This window comes from Syngnathus scovelli, chromosome 5 (genome assembly GCF_024217435.2).
Source record: "Syngnathus scovelli strain Florida chromosome 5, RoL_Ssco_1.2, whole genome shotgun sequence".
NCBI lineage: Eukaryota > Metazoa > Chordata > Actinopteri > Syngnathiformes > Syngnathidae > Syngnathus > Syngnathus scovelli.
Window position 1 is genome coordinate 3,936,838 of NC_090851.1, and position 18,280 is coordinate 3,955,117.

The following is an 18,280-nucleotide window of genomic DNA, read 5'->3' on the forward strand; positions in this document are numbered from 1 at the left end:
ACCCGCCCTCACCCCCACTTTCTGATTGGCTGTTTGATCTGCGACGTTTCAGATGTGCCTAATAACTTTATGCATTTTTTGTACGTGTCAAGAATGTGCATTTGAGTACTTGCTCTTTATTTTGGGAGACACCAACACATATTACACAACGTAAAACACATATACATATTGTCATATAAAGCAATTAACCAAATGTCAGATATTTGTTTTCATGGCCAAAAAAATAAAAACAAGGAATAAAACAGCAGACAAGTTTTAACAGATTTTTAATGTTTATTAAAACAATAATAAAAGTACATTTCAAACCAGCAATCTAATGTGAAATTGCAGTAGATATACATTCACATATTGTCATATAAAGCAGTAACCAAATGTCTGATTTTTATGTTTTAATTGGCGACTATAAAAACAAATAAAACACCAGACAAATTTTAACATAAATGTTTATTAAAAATAATATTAAAAGTAAATCTCAAACCAGCAATCCAATGTGAAATTGCAGTAGATATATTGGATAATATTTAGGCGTGTATATGCATACACGTTATTTAAAAACTATTATAAGTCAAGATTACCCAAAGAGAAGCATAATCTCCCCGTTGTTGCATAACGGCGCATCCTTTCATGCAATAAAGTTAGCCGTTAGCTTGGAGAAAACGCGCATTAAAGAAGTTATGTTACGTTCGTTCGTGAGCAGGAAGTGACGTCATTTTCTTCTTCGTTTTCTTTTACGGCGAGGTGGCACCAGCTTCAATGGGCATTACTGACACCTACTGGTTGAAGTCATATGAACTGAAAAAAGAACGAATCACTTTAGGAAGTGATTTGTTCGCTCGTTCACTAAAAAGATTCGGTCTTTCGAACGAATCGTTCACTCACGAGCCAACACTACTTCCGGTTTCAGCCGCGCCAAAGTCTGAAACAAAAACGGCCGATGTTTGTTGACATTTCTTTATCGTTGACCTTTTCTTCCTCTTTGCGCTCGAAAACTCACGTCACACCGTAAATAAGTGTCAGGATTTAGGGTTACCGCTTAAAGGCTGGGAAGAAGTGTCGCTTGACGTCACCCAGACTTCCTTGGACAAATAGAACAGCGAGGATGAAAAAATGGGGCGAACGTCTGAAGAAGGTGGAGCAGCTGGCCGAGACCTTTCATCATAATCCAGTGATTCCGCGCTACAAGCCTCGACTTTGGCCTTGCCAGCCTTCCTCCGTCTGGAAACTGTTCCATCGTCAAAGTGTGGCCATTGCTTTTGCTCAGAGCTGCAAGGAGGTACAGTTTAGAATCAGCCTGTTGTTCTCCAATAAACAGTAACTATCTTAACAATGATGTTCTTGATTTGCTCCCCAGCCTGTGCATGTCTTTGCATTGGAAAAAGAGAAGGCTCCCCGGGGTCAAAGGATATTCCTGGTGACCACTTATGGTGAACTGTGGCACTACTACAGGTAAAGATCTCTGCACTGCATGCACAGAACACGTGTACCTCAAATACGGACATAGTGTGAAGGTGTATTATTTATTATTATTAATAAATTGTATGACGTATGGGCTGTTTGAATTTTGCTATTCCACTGTACTGTGAGACATGGTCAATTTATTTGTTTTACATTTCCTGCACAGGACTTACACACAATCCTTGATGCACTGCTACGAAGTGATCCCAGAGGGCGCTGTTTGCAAACTGTACTTTGACTTGGAGTTCCACAAGCCTTCAAACAGAGAAGCTGATGGCAAAAAGATGGTGGCCCTGTTGATCCAGGTTGGCTAGTTTTGAACATATGTTAATTTATTATTTATCTTATATGCAAAAGCGTGTATTACTAATTTATAAAATTTTATATAAATAGTGTATGTTTTTCTTTGTTGACAGTATGTTTGTCAAAAGCTGAAGGACATTTATGGGGTCGAATGTTGCTCATCAAACATCCTCAATCTGGACTCCAGCACAGAAGATAAATTCAGTCGACATCTCATCTTCAATCTCCCAAATGCTGTTTTCAAGGACAACATTCATGTCGGTACGTTTGTCGCAGTACACTAGTCACGGGCTGGATGCAATATACGTACCATACAAAGTCATGTTGTCGCTTCTAGGTGCCTTCATTCATTCCATACTTCAACCTGTGCTGGATGAATGCAATGTGGATGGGTTTGTACTTCAGTTTGCTGAAATTATTTACATAGGTCATTGAGTTTTTTTTTTTTTTTTTTACAAACCACTACACTACTTTATTTCTAGCAGCGGAACACACAGCGAGCTGACAAGTGAAAGTACACAAACCAAAAGACTGAAAACTGACGAAACTGACCTCAGCTTCCTTCATGTGAAAAACAAAGATGGCCACCATGCTAAGTTTGTTGATCTCGGTAAGACGCACAAAATGCGTTTTTGCCTTGGTACCCCCACGTGTGACTTTCTTTCAACGACACTCAACAGGGGTCTACACCAAGAACAGAAATTTCCGTCTTTACAAGTCATCTAAGGTCGGGAAGAACGCTGCCTTCTCCTTAGCAGATGACAACAAGTTCATCTCCAAACCTACCAAGGGCATTTCACCAGAGGAAAGTGTGTTCTTGGCATCTTTAGTTTGCAATGTGAGGTATGTTGAAATGAAACCAACTCAAGCTCAACATTCGGCAGTCATTGCTATTCCTATTTAATAAAAGTTTATGAACTCTGTAATATTTTAGATCAAGTGAACTAATTGCATTTATGAACTAAACAAGTTAATTTTAAAATTTGATCAATCAACTTTCCCAACATTGCTGTTACGCAATCAGCTTCACAGGCCAGAGAATTCTAACGTGGGAAGTCACAGACACCCGAGTGTGTCGGACCACGAGGCTTCACAGCCAGACGGATTTACCATGTGACCCAAGTAAGACCACAGGAGTCGAGCTATATCGTCACACCGGTTTCGTTTTACTAGAAGTTGTCCACTTTTCTTTTGACAGGCTCACTCTCAGGCTACCTAATGTCGCCTCACAGAGAAGTGGACGACTTCGTTTTGACAGTTGTTAGGAGGGACAACATACAAGGAAGTAAGTGTTGTGATAGGAAAAGACAATTAAACATTTTCATTTTCCAATTTTTCTCCCTATGCATTCACAGGCATCAGACGATGGCACTACTTTGCAGCCGAGCAGCTTCTGGTCTACGACATTGCCAAGTACCGTTGGTGTGACAACGTGGGCCGCTTTCACAAAAGCAACAACATCATGTACGTGAAGTCTGTAACATTCACGATAACTGTCCACCTGTGGGCCACCGCTTTGATTTGAATCCGTTCTTTGTTTGCAGGATCGTGGTGGATCTCAAAGAGGAGGTTTGGTACCAGAAGTGTCACGACCCCGAGTGCAGGAACTTTAGATCCTCAAGTAGGTTATTTCATGCATCGATCACAAATATAGTAGTAATTTAGTTCAGAACAAATTTTTTTTTTGGTTACAGGTTACCCACTGCCGCAGGAGATCTGCATCAGTTACATCATGATGCTGGTTGGTAAATTTGTGACTTTTGCCAGATTTGATTTTGACAACAAGTTGACACAGAATGAATGAAACTTGTATGTCAAGACTGTATTTTATCAAAATCTTCCAATTGCTTTTTTTCATTATTCAGATTTTGTCCTGTTTTTGTCCTGATAGGACGACGAGGATCAGGACTACGTAATGGACGATGCAGGCAACATTGAAGCCACCCAGACACCGAAACAAGCGGCTGAGTATCAAGAACCCGCCGACATGTGGGGAGGAAGTGCTGAGGACGACCAGGAATTCTCTGATTGTCTCAACGACTTTGAGCTGACAAGCAGCGAAATCTCAGATGAGCTGCTGCTCAACTGCGTGCAAGGTTTTCATTCATAGAGAATGACGTTAATCCACGGCAACTTACTTTTGCACTTTATTGTACTTCGTTTTACTCACAACTCAAGTACGAACCTGCAAAAAATATATATATATTTTATACATTATTTTACAAGCACAATATGATTTGAATTGGCAGGTCTCAATTCCAATAAGTCACCTTTTAAAACAAGTAGTGTCACAAAGACAGGATTAAAATTGTTGCTATTCTGTGCCCCCCCCAAATGAAACAATCATAAAAACAAACTGAACCGGTTGAGAAATGGGGGAATGCAAATATATTCAAAGCTCAGAATATCATTCTTTGTTATATTGGGTATAATTCAAATATTTACCTGTAATGACTTCATTAAATATCCACTCACATGCCACAAACTTTAAAACCTCCAGTTTAAACTTCTGCAAGATTTATACTAGTATAAATAAAACCACTCACTTGATTTGGTGCTCTGTTGAGGAAAGCTTAGACCAAAAAAAAATGTGTCACTGGGAAACATGTTCCCATTCAGTTGTAACCTTCCAGTCCAATCCGCTTAGACCTTAAGGCCCGCATAAAGTTCATCTATCTGCACTCTGAAGTGATTCCGAATATCTGCTCTTTTAGCCTTGAGTGTTGGTGTCAGCAGGCCGTTTTGCACAGAGAACATCTCCGAATGTAATGCAATGTCTCTCACCTGAGGAGGAGGGGGTGGGGTGGGGGGGCAGAGATTATATATTAGAGTTGTAAACCTATTGACAATTACAAATTCACCTGTTCAAAAGACTTGAGTCCAGCTTCTTTGCCCAGCCTCTGAATGTCCTCCAAAATGGCATTCTTAACATCCTGCCAGAAAATCACAAATTGTGGAGGAATGTTTTGGGAATTTTGTTGACAAAATAAAAGTTGGCTTGAATTCTGTTGTCAAAATAAACTCACATTGTTCTTGCACAACTCCAAGTAAGAGCCAGTAATGCCTCGTTTCTTGATCCAAATGGGTAAAAAGTCAGGATCGGGCACCACGATCGCCACCAAGCATGCCTTTCCACGTAGAACGACATCAAGTCAATAAACACATTACGTTTGGAATGTTGCGCAAGACTGACAAAGCACTCGCCTGTAAGCTGTCACCGTGCACGAATATCTGTGCCACCGGGTCGCTGCGGTTGTAAATGTTCTCGATTTTCTCCGGGGCGATGTATTCTCCTTGAGCCAGCTTGAAGATGTGCTTCTTCCTGTCGATGATCTTCAGAGTGCCGTTCTGCAAAAGATGGAGTCAGACGCTATGAAAGGGAACCAACCGATCCTCTTTCCGCAATTCAGATTCCTTACTGGAAGCCATTTGCCAACGTCCCCCGTGTGCAGCCAACCGTCTTTATCGATGGCCTCGGCCGTTTTCTCGGGGTCTCCCAGGTATCCCAGGAAGACATTTGGTCCTTTGACACAAACCTGACGAATCAGAGCAGGACGCCATTTAACTCAAGAGTCACAAAAGTTTTAACCACTTAAAAATGGATTGTATTCAACTTCTAAAAGTGATGCTAGGAAAGGATTTAGAAACCCAACAGACCTCTCCTTCGTTGTTGGCTGCAAAGTAATTCATGTCTTCCACATCGACCAATTTGATGCCATTGCAGGGCAGAGGAGGCCCGACGTGACCTAAAAAACAAAACAATATACGCCTAAATGAGTCGCTTCCAGAACCGATTAGAATTATTTTATAAAGTGCTATTATTACCAGCTGTCCAGTCACCAGGCAACGACATGGAGCATCCTGCTGTGCATTCTGTCTGACCGTAGCCTTCGTAAAACTGACAAAACGGAGCGCGCTTAGAGTGTCGCTGACGAAAAAACAAGTGGTGCTGTCGTTACGCGTCTCACCTGACATCCCAATGCAACTCTTAGGAAAGTGAGCACGGGGGGCGACACGGGCGCCGCTCCTGTAAGCATCAGCCTCACGCGTCCACCCAAGCTCGCCTGTCAAAGCAATTAAAAAGAAGAAACACGACTGAAGCCATGTTGACGACATACTTGAGCCAGGCTGAAAATGTGGTTGTAGTCCATCACAGGTTCCATGTTTGTGGTTGTTTTTTTTCCAGTTAATATTAACACTTGCTTGTTTGGTGTAATTCTACTGTTGACCACTAGACGGCAGCACACTTTGAGAGAATGAATTTGAAAGAGCAACAAAACAACAAGTATTTCAGTTTGTAAGTTTAGAAGAAAAAAATGATGGGATATATTTGTATTGTTCTTTCTCTCAGCATATTGTGTTTGTAATAATAACAATAATAATAATAACAATTAAAAGAAATGACTGTATTTGGCCATTTACCTGTACTTTTTTGAAGATAAGCTTATCCCAGATACTGTCCCTCCTGACCACGCCGCTATTCAGCTCCGAAAGCTTCCTTTGGAATGCCAAATCAAGCATCCATCTTTTTAGCCGCGTGTTGGCTTGGCTAAATATCTGCAGAGGGCAACACAGTTTTGCGTAAGAGCTTCGACTGCAAGTGTCCATTCATTCAAAAAAAAAAAAAAAAAGATGAGAGAATCGTGAATGCGGAATGACCTTATCAAACATGCGGTTTAGGAGACGTGGCACCACAGGGAAGAACGTCGGCCGCAGTTCTTTCAGGTCGTCCATCAAAAGTCGAATGTCACCTTGGAAGAATCCGATACGAGCGCCTTGGGTGAGGATGACGCCCTGGTGGAGCAAGTTTCAACCATTTCATGTTCCATCCAGGCAGATGTTCACAGCTGCTTTTGCATAATGGGCTTTGATTAAATATAAGGAAAACAAAAGCAGCAAACAACAATTGTGAAGATTCTTGGCTTATAGTACGCATTGGCGGAACAAAGACTTTTCCAAGGGAGTCTGTAAAACATTTTATTTTCAACAAATCCCCCAAATTCTTTCGAATACAGGGATAACAATATGTTCTCTTCGGGTGATGGGTGCAAATGTGGGGACAAAAACTCCCAGAAAAATCCTAACCCTAACCCCCCTTGCTCCACCACTGGGAGTGTGAACTTCAGAAGTTCCAGTAGATGAGTTCAAAAGCTCAAAAATCCAAACCAGTGACTATTAGTGTGCATCGCAAGGAGGTTATTGTGAACCTGCCGACATCCAGCCTCTTACGAGACCTCGAAAGCAACTTGAAATTTTGTTTTGGTGAAGAAATAAAAAAAAAAAAAAACATCAGTGGCATACCTGAACAACTCTCTCAAACATATGAGCTAAAGGTAGATAGGATATGAGAACATCACGGCAGCTCAGCATGCAGTGCACCTGTGAAAGACACACACACAAAACACATGCACACGTCGTGGTTAGTGAAGGGCCATACCTGCACAACTCTCTCTAACATATGGGCCAAAGGGAGGAAGGAGATGTGCACATCTTTGGAAGAGGCCTGGATTTTGCCCTAATGCCATATACACACAAGAGTGAAAATAAAGTAGGGGGGGGGACATTTCTTATAGATCGGGCACACATGAAGGGGAAGGAAACCAGATCCCATCTTGTTCCCATTTGTAGCTTTCCACCCTCCTCATAGCAATCAAACACATTTACCTCAGTTATTTTAAGAAAAGCTGCAGTGTTTGCGATGACATTTCCATGGGTGAGAATTGCACCCTTTGGGTTGCCTGACAAAATATAGACAAGATATCAATATTTAAAATAAAAAAAATTAATGTTAGAATACTTGTCCTTAGTTACCTGTAGTTCCAGATGTGAAGCAGATAAGCGCAAGGTCGTCTGGTTTCGGTGGCTGTAATCATGTTACACAGGATAAAAACCAAAATAATCATTTTGTAGATTTTTCACTTATGTGCTTCTACTCACCATGGGGTCATGGTGGTAAGTTTTACCCAAGTCCTGCAAAAAAAATAAAAAATGTACACAATGTCAACAACGCTAAAGATTCCCAGTTGACCAGTTTATACTGGCCAAATTGAACTAAGTGACTTCTGGTTGATTGAATAAAGGATTTGACAAACTAAGAACTCCCACTGTCTTAATAGATCAAAAGACTAATGACAAAAAAAAAAATCTAAATGTAAACAAACTAATATCCAAATGACACATTATGCACAAAAAGAGGTTAAATATTCAAACCTCAAAGTCCTTCAGGCTCATAACCTCGACTCCGAACGTTTGTCCTCGGGCCACCAGCTCGGCGTCAAACGGCTCTATCACCACAATCGTCTTCACCGTTCGCTTTTTTTCGTTGAAACAGTCGAGGATCATCCGAGCTTTTTCGGTCACGTCGCAGATCACCGTGCTGATGGTGGCTGGAGAACGCGCGGCAAAGGAACCATTGTCGTCATCACTCCGAGTCACGCAGCGATATCGAGTACCTTTATCGATGACAAAGCTGATGGCCTCTGCCCCCAGCGTGTCGTACAGCGGGACGGCTACGAGGGAGTACGTGTAACAAGCCAGCTCGGAAATGGTCCACTAAAAGACGGACATGATCACAAAAAAAAACTGTGGATAATGTTTTGCCTTTTGCTAACCAAAGCTAACTAACCAAAGCAAAAAAATAACAAGAATCGTATTACCTCTGGTCTGTTCTGTGCAAAGATCCCAATAAATTTGTCTCCGGACTGAGAGTGACCCTTGTGAAGCAAAGCGGAGCCCACGTTCTCGGCCCGGTCTGCAACCTGCACCACCCCAAAGCAAAGTTCTCTCATCGCTGCCGACAGGGACTGGTTCAGACGACGGAGAAGCTCACCTCTCTGTACGACTGCCACTCGTACGGCTGGTTTGGTTTTCTCGCTCCTAAACACGGTCCGTTATCTAGGAGAAGAAGCAGCGCTTAGCTTCACGGAGCGGTGCCGAGCTGATGAGATAACTCACTTGACACTCGAAGCCCTCGTAGAAAGCCCTCGTACATCGTCTTTGCGTCGCTGTGGTAGTACGCCATGTGTTCGTCGCTGTTGTTGAGCACCGATCTTCTCGCGTTTTCCTCACTCTGACGGAAAGAAAACACACAACCGTTGCCAAATGTGTTATTTGTGTGGTGGCAAGGAAAATCATCCATTTCAGACATTTCATTTTGACACCTCGATTGCGATTAAAGAGCCAACATACCTGCATGTTTACCGACTGCATGGTGAGGTCGCATGGCGGCAGGAGGGCTCGTGGTCTGGTGCAGAGCCAGTAGGTGGTTAAGGTGGCCACGGCGCCCATGCCCAGAAGCGTGTTGGTGGGAAGTCCACGTATGTACTGGCGCAGGTCATCCAGCTCTGGAAGCCGCAACTGTCTCAGGACCTCCTGAGCCTGCATGGCTGTTTTGTGCTACGGTTAGAGATAGCAAAGATCATTTGCATTTTATTTAACTACTGTTATAAGATGTAATTTCATGTCATCTTAACTGACAAAATGCGCTTTTCTTTGAAACTCAAGGACATTTCCAAATAAGCCAAACTTTTCAATGCTAACAAATGTTGTTCCAGATGCTAACACGCTAACGAACAACAGCCACAGTTGAAACAATTGACTTCTCACCTACTTCTATAATTAAGCGTCAAAATTGTAAACAATGTAACCATTGGGAGAAGATGATTTTATCATTTTTGTTATGATAATTCTTCCACTCAGACCACAATCAGAAATAAATTAGCAAATAATGTCCATTAGTCACCACTTAACTAAGTGTTCTATTCAGGCCAATCCATAAACAAAAATCAAAACGACAAGAGTCAGGTCACAGCTACAAGTGCTAATTGTAGCACCAAAATCAAATAGCCATACTCACAGTTCTTAGAGACTGAGAAGTAGAAACTCTTTGCAGAAGTGCACTGGTTTCTATGAGGAAGGACTCGATGACTTCTAATAGACCTCTGAGGTTCTCACACTATGAATAGCACAAATACGCCCATCAGTCCCCTCCCAAACAGAAACACACACACGCGACCAACGGCACTGCCCAACCTTCCAAAGAAGATTTTTCTTTCTAGACAGCCGGTGTATATTTCACAAGAGCAACAAAGCTAACAGAGAAGCTGAAGGGGGGTGTGCGCCGGAGGGCATCCGTCATAAAAATCGTGCCCAAAACGTCGGTGACAGAGAAAAGCAGTTTTCTCACACTTTGGCTGAATTGTGAATTGAAAAGTGTACAATTCCAGCAAGCTAAATAGCAAAAGTGTATTTGGTTAACATTTAAAAAACAAATGAACTGATCAAATGCTTACATGGTAGGAGTTGTTATGCTAACGCTAATACCCTGTGCGAGCTGGACAGTTGATTGATGGTAAGTGTTGAAGGATAAAGTAAATTTGTAAAGTGTATCCACGTGGACATTTTAAAAAAAGATACATATAATTATCTCGTTCAAAGAATTTTAGTTGAAGGTCAGTGTGACTGTGTCCTGACCTCCAGTTCCCAACCTCACCGTCATACTTGGCTGAGCGTTATTGGAGGCAAAAGGTACTTTGCAATCCGCCAACACCTCCACTCTCCATACTTGGCCCGGGAGGATGGCGAACCAATGACAGATCGTTTTGCGGGTCACCCCATACACCCACCCCTCCTTCCCCCACGCCACCCTCACCCACACAGGCTGGAGTAGAAAGTGGGAGAGAGGGCAAAGCGGATCAGCAGGGTCATCGGAAACAACGCAACATCAAGACGGGCTCAGCTCGTGTGCAAATACGCATCTCAAACACAGACGGGACGTTTCAACATTAGAACATGCACACACACGTCACGGGTCTGTTTGCCTTCATCGTGCTACTTGTGATGTAAACGGGTTGGACAGCTTGATTCGAGTCGGATTGTCACGCTGCTAGTTGATTAGAAATATCGTAAGTCAAGTGTCATATGAGAAGTGAGTGGGGGGGAAAAAAAGTGGTATCACCGTGACAGTCCTCACCAGCTCACGCTGCGGGTCTTGACCTCCTATGAAATTGTACACCTCCAGTCACATGGTTAAGAGAGAAAAGAAGAGCCCGCACTTGGCAAACGGGCCGGAGGGGGAGGACGAGATTTGTTAACTGGGCCAAAGGGCGTGCACTCGTCATTTGCTACCAACACAGCATCGGTGCGGACGACCCATGGGGGTCACGGAGACAACTCACATCGTCACATTGCAGTGGAAAATGCCTCAAAACCGCTCGAAGCATTCCTGGAAATGTTTCGTTGTTTGTAACTTGAGAGTCTATAAATATCAAGATTAGGCAAGCCCTGTGTAAATGTATGAGAGAGTATGAAGAAAGATTATATTAGTCATTATTAAAAACAAAATACACTACTAAGTCAATTCTTGGATTTCCAAGTCTTTCATTTTCCAGGTAAATTACTTCAGTCTCAAAAATGTGCAACTTATGTTGCAAGGTCAACTGCTTTGGAGGTTTCGTTTTTTTTCTTCACTCTAATACTCCTTTGTACACACAAGAAATGTCATCTGGAAACATCCCTGTCCACATAAATCCACTTCAAACATTCTTAATCCATGCAAATGACGGCCAAAACAGGCGTAAACACGCAGAATGAGCAAACTCCCGACAGACAAACAAAGTCGGCATTCAAAATAAGAACTGAATCACTTATGTGCACTGCTAACCAAGTTAAGTTTATGCGGTTTTATTTAATAGTGTGAATAAAGGGAAACAAAATGGCCCTATAGTGTAAAACTGCTTGAGGCGAGCAGCATGACTTCTTTCTCCATGCAGCCACCACTCTTCAGTAAAACATTGTCACATGATTCCTTTAAATTTGATTCAGGGTACTTTCCTGAGTCCAGACTGGATTCTTTCTGTCGCTAAGCTAACCCACCGTGCAACTACATTGACCTGTGATCAGAACATGTGCCACTTGAGAAAGGACCACAAAGTATCCTTCTCTTTTACTTTAATTTTAGGCAATATCTGCAATACCACAGAAAAATAATTCTATTTACTCAACTATGTTACGCCCTCACAATGTCACTGCAGTGGTGCTTTGCATGGAGCCATTCATTTGGATACAATTTGAATATTTGTAACAAAACAGAATGAAGTGACAAGAGTCAGCTAGCATTAAGAATGATGACCTGATAAATTTGGAGAGGCATGGTATTCGCCACAATTATTTGGGTTTTATTTATTTCTGCCACCTCAAAATACTCTTTAGATAAAGAACATACTTAAGCATTTCCATCACAAGTGACCCCGCCCACCTGACCTGCTGCCCTCTATCGGGCACATCTGGAACTGAACAAACAAAACAGCTTTTTAACATTGCACTGAATACACAAGAAGCCCAGCACTCACTATATTATTGCTAAATTTGCACCCTCAACATCTTTCCATTACGACCATGTCCCTCCACGTTTACCAGAGGGTGGAAGGTTGTAATTCAAATTCTGCGGGCATCTAACGGTTCCTCGACAAGATAAAATTCCAGACGGTGTTTAATGAGCCGTAACGCAGACGGCTCCACCAGAGCTTTTACCAAAAACAAACAGAACGCCATTTCATGTGAAGAAAGAAAAAACCCCGAAATGAAAACAGACTTTTGACTATCTCATTGAGAGTCATAAGCTTAAACAGCGTAACAGAACATTAAACCTTCGGTACAAATGGCAACGTAGAACCGAGTCATATATGTAAAACATCGCACTTACCGTGAGAAAAGTTTGTAAAGACACAGTTGTAAGTGACACTTCCGTAAGAGGACAAAACGTGGTTAAAATAACACGATTGAAAACAGGCCAATCAGAAGACGGTTTACTTCATGGGTTTCCGCAAATGTTAGGAGAAGAGCTGCTATTGGTTCACTTCTTGACCTCGTCATGTGGCGTCCCATTTAATTAGGCACTCCTTTATTATCTAATCAACGTTTAATTAATCGGTTTTGATAAACATGCTCATAAATTTAACAAAGCACACAAACATTTTTGTATTTTTTGTGCAACTTTAACTTTATTTTAATGTATTATTAAACTCTGATTACATTGTTTCTTTAGTCTCTGTAATTTGTATGAATTTTAGTGAGAGTAAAAATGGCTTTTTTGTACACTTGACTGCATTCTATTCATCATGAATGAGTTGTGAGGCATTTAAAGTGCTTTACTTCTTGTATTGGCTGTGCTCAAAAGGGGCTGAGTGAAGTGGCTGTCTTTAGGCTGTAGGTGGCGCACTAAGCTAAATAATGGAGTGTGAGCGTGTACGTGAAGGGAAGGGGGGGGGGGCTTAGGGGTCACCACGGGTCACGGATCAGCGCCAGACAACACACAGACACTGCTCTGTTAGTCTGTCACACATCAGCCTGCATGAGGATTTACAATGAAATTCGCCTGTAAGCGTTTTTATCCTGTATGAATGTGATAAACGAACTAATTCAACATAATTATTTTTGTGTCTTCAATATACAAAATACAGACAAGATGCTGCTTTATATAATCAAGCAATAAAAGTTTGAGTATGGTGCAAATGGTAGGAAAAGTGTTGCTTTGTATGCAAAATATTGTACAACATTCACATTAAATATAAAGTCTGCTTTGTTTCATAGTTCAGACATCATCATCTGCAATTGCACGTTTAAAACTGGGGGTTGAAAACAACCCAAGTTTGGTCATAAATTGGACCGACCTGGGTCAATTTGATCCAATTTTCTAGGTAGCTTTGAACAAAACAACTAAATTTTTATACCAACAGGAAGTTAGGACGATTTGACTGGTTGCGGTTTTGCACAAAACAAGCCCAAAATGACCCAACTTTAAATTTTTAACCCAGCAATTTTAAGAGTGCATCATTAGTGTGGACAGGAGTGCTGTATTTTGACTAGAACATATAGCAAAGGAAAAATAATATTTTTTTGCAATACAACTAAGTAAGGTTTTTGTCATATGTTGTTTTGCTTTTATTCCAATTTTACACTTTGAGAAATTATTTCATGCATTTATGAAAAATTAGGTCTATGGTGCATTGCCATATGACAAAAACATTAAAATAGTTTCAGATTAACCTAATTTGCCAGTTACATTGTAAGAATTAAATATACATATATACATTATTATTTATTTTTGAATTAATTTCAATTAAAAATGATGGATAAACATTCTACATGGACTAATATTGTTTGTATGACTATATGGTAGTCCCAAAGTTCCAAGTTGTCCTTAAAATAAAATATAGTCTGGGAAAATGACTATATTTGTATACTAATTCACTACATATTTGTCAAAGTGTTGCCACACATTAACTTTACAGTGCGTTATTTTTGCGGAGCCCAAAGCGAGCAAGCAGTTGTGCGTCACACACACGAGTGCAACAAGTGCACGTTTAAAAGTACAAATACATAAAAAGAAAAGGAAAAAAGTGTTTTAAACAAGTGCACAATCAAGTAATTGGATTTTATGCCCTCTTCGCGCTCGCTCGCGCCTTTCTCTCCATGGTGCTCCCCGAAAAGAAGCTCTCTCCAAAACTCTTCTGACGTCTGCTGAGGCTTTTCTTTCACAACCTCCCCATGCTCTTTTTCCAATCTTTTTTTATTTTAATTCTTTGACATCGCTCGCAGGATCAAATATAGGCAAGCCGCTCGGCGGGTGAATTTTTTTTTTGCATGAAAAGCTCCGTGAAAAGGCGAGACTGCATGCGAGCCGCCTTGTTTTGGCGCATGAGAGCCGTCCGGGTGCACGCACACAATAAACCTGTTGTTAACCTTACTGCTTCAAATATGTTTGAAGCAAACAGCCAATTGTTGTACGAAATGTATTCAAGTATAAAATAATGCCTTTTGTTTGGAGAGGGGAAAACTTTGAGGGCCTTCAGCAGCAGCCTTTGTGCACTTTGCGCTTTGGCGTCCCCGCGTTGGCGCATTCCCCGGGCGCCTTGAAACGCGATTGTTTCCCGCTTTCTAATGACATTTACCGGATCAAAACACGCTGTTAATTCGATCAGAAGGCCTCACCCCTCGCAACAATGGCAGTATAATTTCTCCCAAAGTTTGTTAAGTTGACCGAAATTAGGCAAATGAATAGGGGTCTCCAGGCTATCCATCTCGCAGGTGACGGCGGATAATGCGCGCTCGCACCAGCTGCATTCTTCTTTATTTCTCCCTTTCTTCGCAGAGCATTATTAAAATTTAGGCCAATGAAACTATTCATGGCACTGAATAGACATTTTCTTATAGGATAATAGGATACAAATTGAGCCCCCTCCAAAAAGGGGTCTCCAGTGGCGGCTCCTCGCGTGCGCCTTGACGCGGACCACGCTCGTGTGCCAGCAGGCCCCCGCAAGGCACGCATGCATGCACCTGCCCTCGTCGTGCTAGAAAGAAAAGAACAAGCATACAAATAAAAGAAGAACGTCTCAAAAACAAAACTAAAAAAACAAACAAAGCACGAGAGTAAATCGTGTGACGCTAAGGGGGTGCCCAAAAAAAGGTTTCTCCTAAACTTGGCGGAACAGCCTATTAAAAGCTTACTTAATTAATCTAATGGCAGTGAGGGAGTGTGTGTGCCATGTGTGTATGTGTGTGTTTGAAAGCCACGAAAGACGACTAAACAGGGCGTCGTGTGAGGAAAAAAACGGACGACTTCTTTTCTGTCTTTCTTTTTTGTTTGGTTGTTTTGGGCCGTGCGCTCATGTGCGCCAAAAGCCACTCACTCGCGCCGTTTTCCGCGTCATTCATGATACAATACAAATATATCATCCCACGACGAATCACGTGGTTTTCAAGCAGCCACGTGGGTTAACAAAGCCAGGTTAGCCCCCCTGACAGCCCACCTCTTCGCTTTATTTTTTTTTTTCTCCACCCCCCCTAAACTGTTTCTGATCCTATACGGACATTTAGCGCAGCGTGCACGCATGGTCCCCAGTTTAATCCCTGCGTGGAATAATTTACATTTTGGCGTGAATCCCCCCTGGATGAGCCCCTTTATAAGGGCTTGCCTTGTTTTCCACTGCTTACATTTCGTTTTACTTTCCACGGCATCGCGTCTATCTGCAAATTGCAACATCTTGGAAGACTTGGGGGAAAAGATTTTCTCCTTTATGGCATCCAGAATGAAGGAACGAAAGGTATAAATAAGCATACAGCTCACGTTTGTCTTTTTTGATATTAAGTTGTAACCTAATAGAGCTTATTTGTATTTGTTGAACTTTGTCTCCACGTGTTTATGCGCATGGAACGCCATTACGTCATTATATAACAACACGCGCTTGTATATTTACAGATGGAATCACTATATTCAGCTACAGTACCAAAAATTGGCTAAATGTACTTCATTAAAAGTCTCACTATAGTATATTTCGGTTTTAATGGTGCAATTGAGACAAAAAAGCTCGGCAGAAGCTGTGCGTAACGCTGCCTGGCGCGCATCGGTGCGCATCGCTGCGCTGCGCACTCCGCTTAGAAAAAGTTCAGCTTTCACTAAAGATGATGCTCTTGTGCGTTTGCAGAGAACGCCAATTTCTCACAAAGTGATCGAGAAACGAAGACGAGATCGTATCAATCGCTGCTTGAACGAGCTGGGGAAAACAGTACCGATGGCGCTGGCCAAGCAGGTATTGAAGTCTTTACACGTCATCACATCGCGATGTAAATTGATATTGTGGTTACAATTTACGCATTTTATGTCAATTCTTTCCCACTAAAAGAACTCCGGGAAGCTGGAGAAGGCTGAAATATTGGAGATGACAGTTCAGTATTTGAGAGCTCTCCACTCTGCAGATTTTCCAAGAGGCAGAGAAAAGGGTGAGTATATAGGCAACTCGACAGGGGCGTTTGATATTCAAAATGAGAAAAAAAAGTCAATTTTTTTTTATGTTTGTGTGCATGGACACAAAAAAAATGGTAGTGGCTCCATACTGAGAAGAAATTTCAACTAGAAACAATGTTAAGATACATACTACGCTCTAAAAATGAAGTGGCCCAGGCTGGCTGCTACTGTTGCATGTCCGACAATTAAAAAGTATAGAAATTAAGAAAATCAAGACAGGGATTTTTTAAATATTTTTTTAAATGTGCTTGACAGTCTGCACAAAAAAGTAGTCAAAAAATTGCAGCGTGTACCCGATCCAAACTTGAGAAAACAGTTATAGACCTAATATCATTGGATAACAATGTGTTTTTATGTAACGTCTTTCAATTGACAAGTATTATTTATATTTTTTACTTTACGCATTCACCAAATTATTAGTCATCTTAGCCAATGCAGTCCACAAAAAAAGAAAAAAAAAAGCAAGACAATGGCAATAAATGTGAAGTCAAAAGTGTAAATAAAACATCAGAGTGACATTTGTCTTTTAAATTTGGGGGTTCTACGGTATCGGTCCACTTCTACAAATCAGAATATCAAACGTGATCTATTTTTTGTGTGTCACTTCAGGCGAGTTACTGACCGAGTTCGCCAACTACTTCCACTACGGCTACCACGAGTGCATGAAGAACCTAGTCCACTATCTGACCACGGAAGACCGAGCCGAGACCAAAGACATTAAGTATGCGCGTATCCTCGCCTTCCTGCAGTCCAAATCACGCGCAATCACCGAGCCCGTGTTCGGTTCTGCCGGGCCCGATGCGTCGGACTATTTGGGCCACCAGCTGCACTCGTCTCCGGAGCATCAGAGCTTGCACAGCCCCACAGAGATGTACCAACATCACCACCAGCAGCAGCAGCAGCAGCAACAGCAGAGCCCGCCGCGACACTTGGCCTGGCACGGCTCGGCCCGCGGCCCGGCCATCTCGTACCCGCCCGCTGTGGCTTTGAGTGCAGCGCACGCGCAGCAGCACGGTGGATACTTATCACCGGTGCAGGGACTCGAACATCATCACTACTTCAACTTGCTTGGCCACGCGCACCACAACACCTTCACTCTGCACAGTGCGCAACACGCCATGTAACATAAATTGTTGTCGTTTTATTTATATTCATGCAGAGGATGAGATGGAACTTGTACATGATGTAATTAAATGTTTCAATAAAAAATATACAGCTATTTTTGCATTTTTATACACATTACCTTGATAGATCATGGAAATCAGGGATGAGCTTGACATAATTTCCAAAAGGGCATTTTGCGCCGTAGTGGGTGTGAACACTGGATCTTTACGAAGCCTCCTCCTCTCCCACCATATCCACGGCTAGAAAGATGTTTAATAATAAATAATCATGATGACATTGATTGACAATAATGACAAGACTAAATTCTGCAATAATTCAGGGTTATATATAAACGTTATCATATTTACTCTGAATTAAATAAATAGTGGCAAATAACAATAGCTTGATATGGGCTAAAGTTATTTTAAAAATAACCCAATGCGAGTTAAAATACAATTTGGGTTTAAAATAACCAAATATTTTGAAAATATGTTAAAAATAACGCTATATGTTAGAAAAAAAAATTAAAATAAGAAATTATTTTTAACCCTTATTGGATTATTTTGCCCTCTTCAGTATTAATTGTATAAAAAGATCACACTAATAAAAGAATCC

The 18,280-nt window shown here is 41.6% G+C and overlaps 3 protein-coding genes across 5 annotated transcripts; 2 read left to right on the forward strand and 1 right to left on the reverse strand.

Annotated features, from left to right (window-relative positions):
- Positions 1-639: 639 nt before the first annotated feature.
- Positions 640-4,805, forward strand: primpol (primase and polymerase (DNA-directed)). The gene is made up of 13 exons (XM_049721184.2): positions 640-1,273; positions 1,352-1,446; positions 1,622-1,760; positions 1,872-2,019; positions 2,096-2,150; positions 2,241-2,368; positions 2,439-2,601; positions 2,783-2,880; positions 2,957-3,043; positions 3,114-3,222; positions 3,303-3,379; positions 3,453-3,499; positions 3,650-4,805. The coding sequence occupies exons 1-13, from the start codon at positions 1,100-1,102 to the stop codon at positions 3,866-3,868; spliced, it is 1,539 nt and encodes a 512-aa protein (XP_049577141.1). The 5' UTR covers positions 640-1,099; the 3' UTR covers positions 3,869-4,805.
- acsl1a (acyl-CoA synthetase long chain family member 1a) lies at positions 3,893-12,589 on the reverse strand. 3 transcript variants are annotated; one of them, XM_049721178.2, is made up of 22 exons: positions 12,461-12,571; positions 9,614-9,712; positions 8,947-9,153; positions 8,713-8,827; positions 8,588-8,652; positions 8,415-8,516; positions 8,211-8,310; positions 7,969-8,144; positions 7,696-7,728; positions 7,570-7,621; positions 7,423-7,496; positions 7,060-7,137; positions 6,418-6,552; positions 6,181-6,315; positions 5,727-5,822; positions 5,584-5,656; positions 5,416-5,504; positions 5,178-5,294; positions 4,963-5,106; positions 4,785-4,886; positions 4,620-4,691; positions 3,893-4,542 (listed from the first exon to the last, which is right to left on the reverse strand). In XM_049721178.2, exons 3-22 carry the CDS (start codon positions 9,139-9,141, stop codon positions 4,402-4,404), a joined length of 2,094 nt encoding a protein of 697 aa, XP_049577135.1. In that variant the 5' UTR covers positions 9,142-9,153; positions 9,614-9,712; positions 12,461-12,571; the 3' UTR covers positions 3,893-4,401. The 3 variants fall into 3 exon arrangements, with proteins under 3 accessions (XP_049577135.1, XP_049577134.1, XP_049577133.1); XM_049721177.2 differs by lacking the exon at positions 9,614-9,712 and having other exon boundaries at positions 12,461-12,589; XM_049721176.2 differs by lacking the exons at positions 7,060-7,137; positions 12,461-12,571 and adding an exon at positions 7,196-7,273.
- Positions 12,590-15,457: 2,868 nt separating this feature from the next.
- On the forward strand, positions 15,458-17,790 carry helt (helt bHLH transcription factor). The gene is made up of 4 exons (XM_049721203.2): positions 15,458-15,860; positions 16,242-16,346; positions 16,440-16,536; positions 17,171-17,790. Exons 1-4 carry the CDS (start codon positions 15,648-15,650, stop codon positions 17,683-17,685), a joined length of 930 nt encoding a protein of 309 aa, XP_049577160.1. The 5' UTR covers positions 15,458-15,647; the 3' UTR covers positions 17,686-17,790.
- The last annotated feature ends 490 nt before the right edge of the window (positions 17,791-18,280 follow it).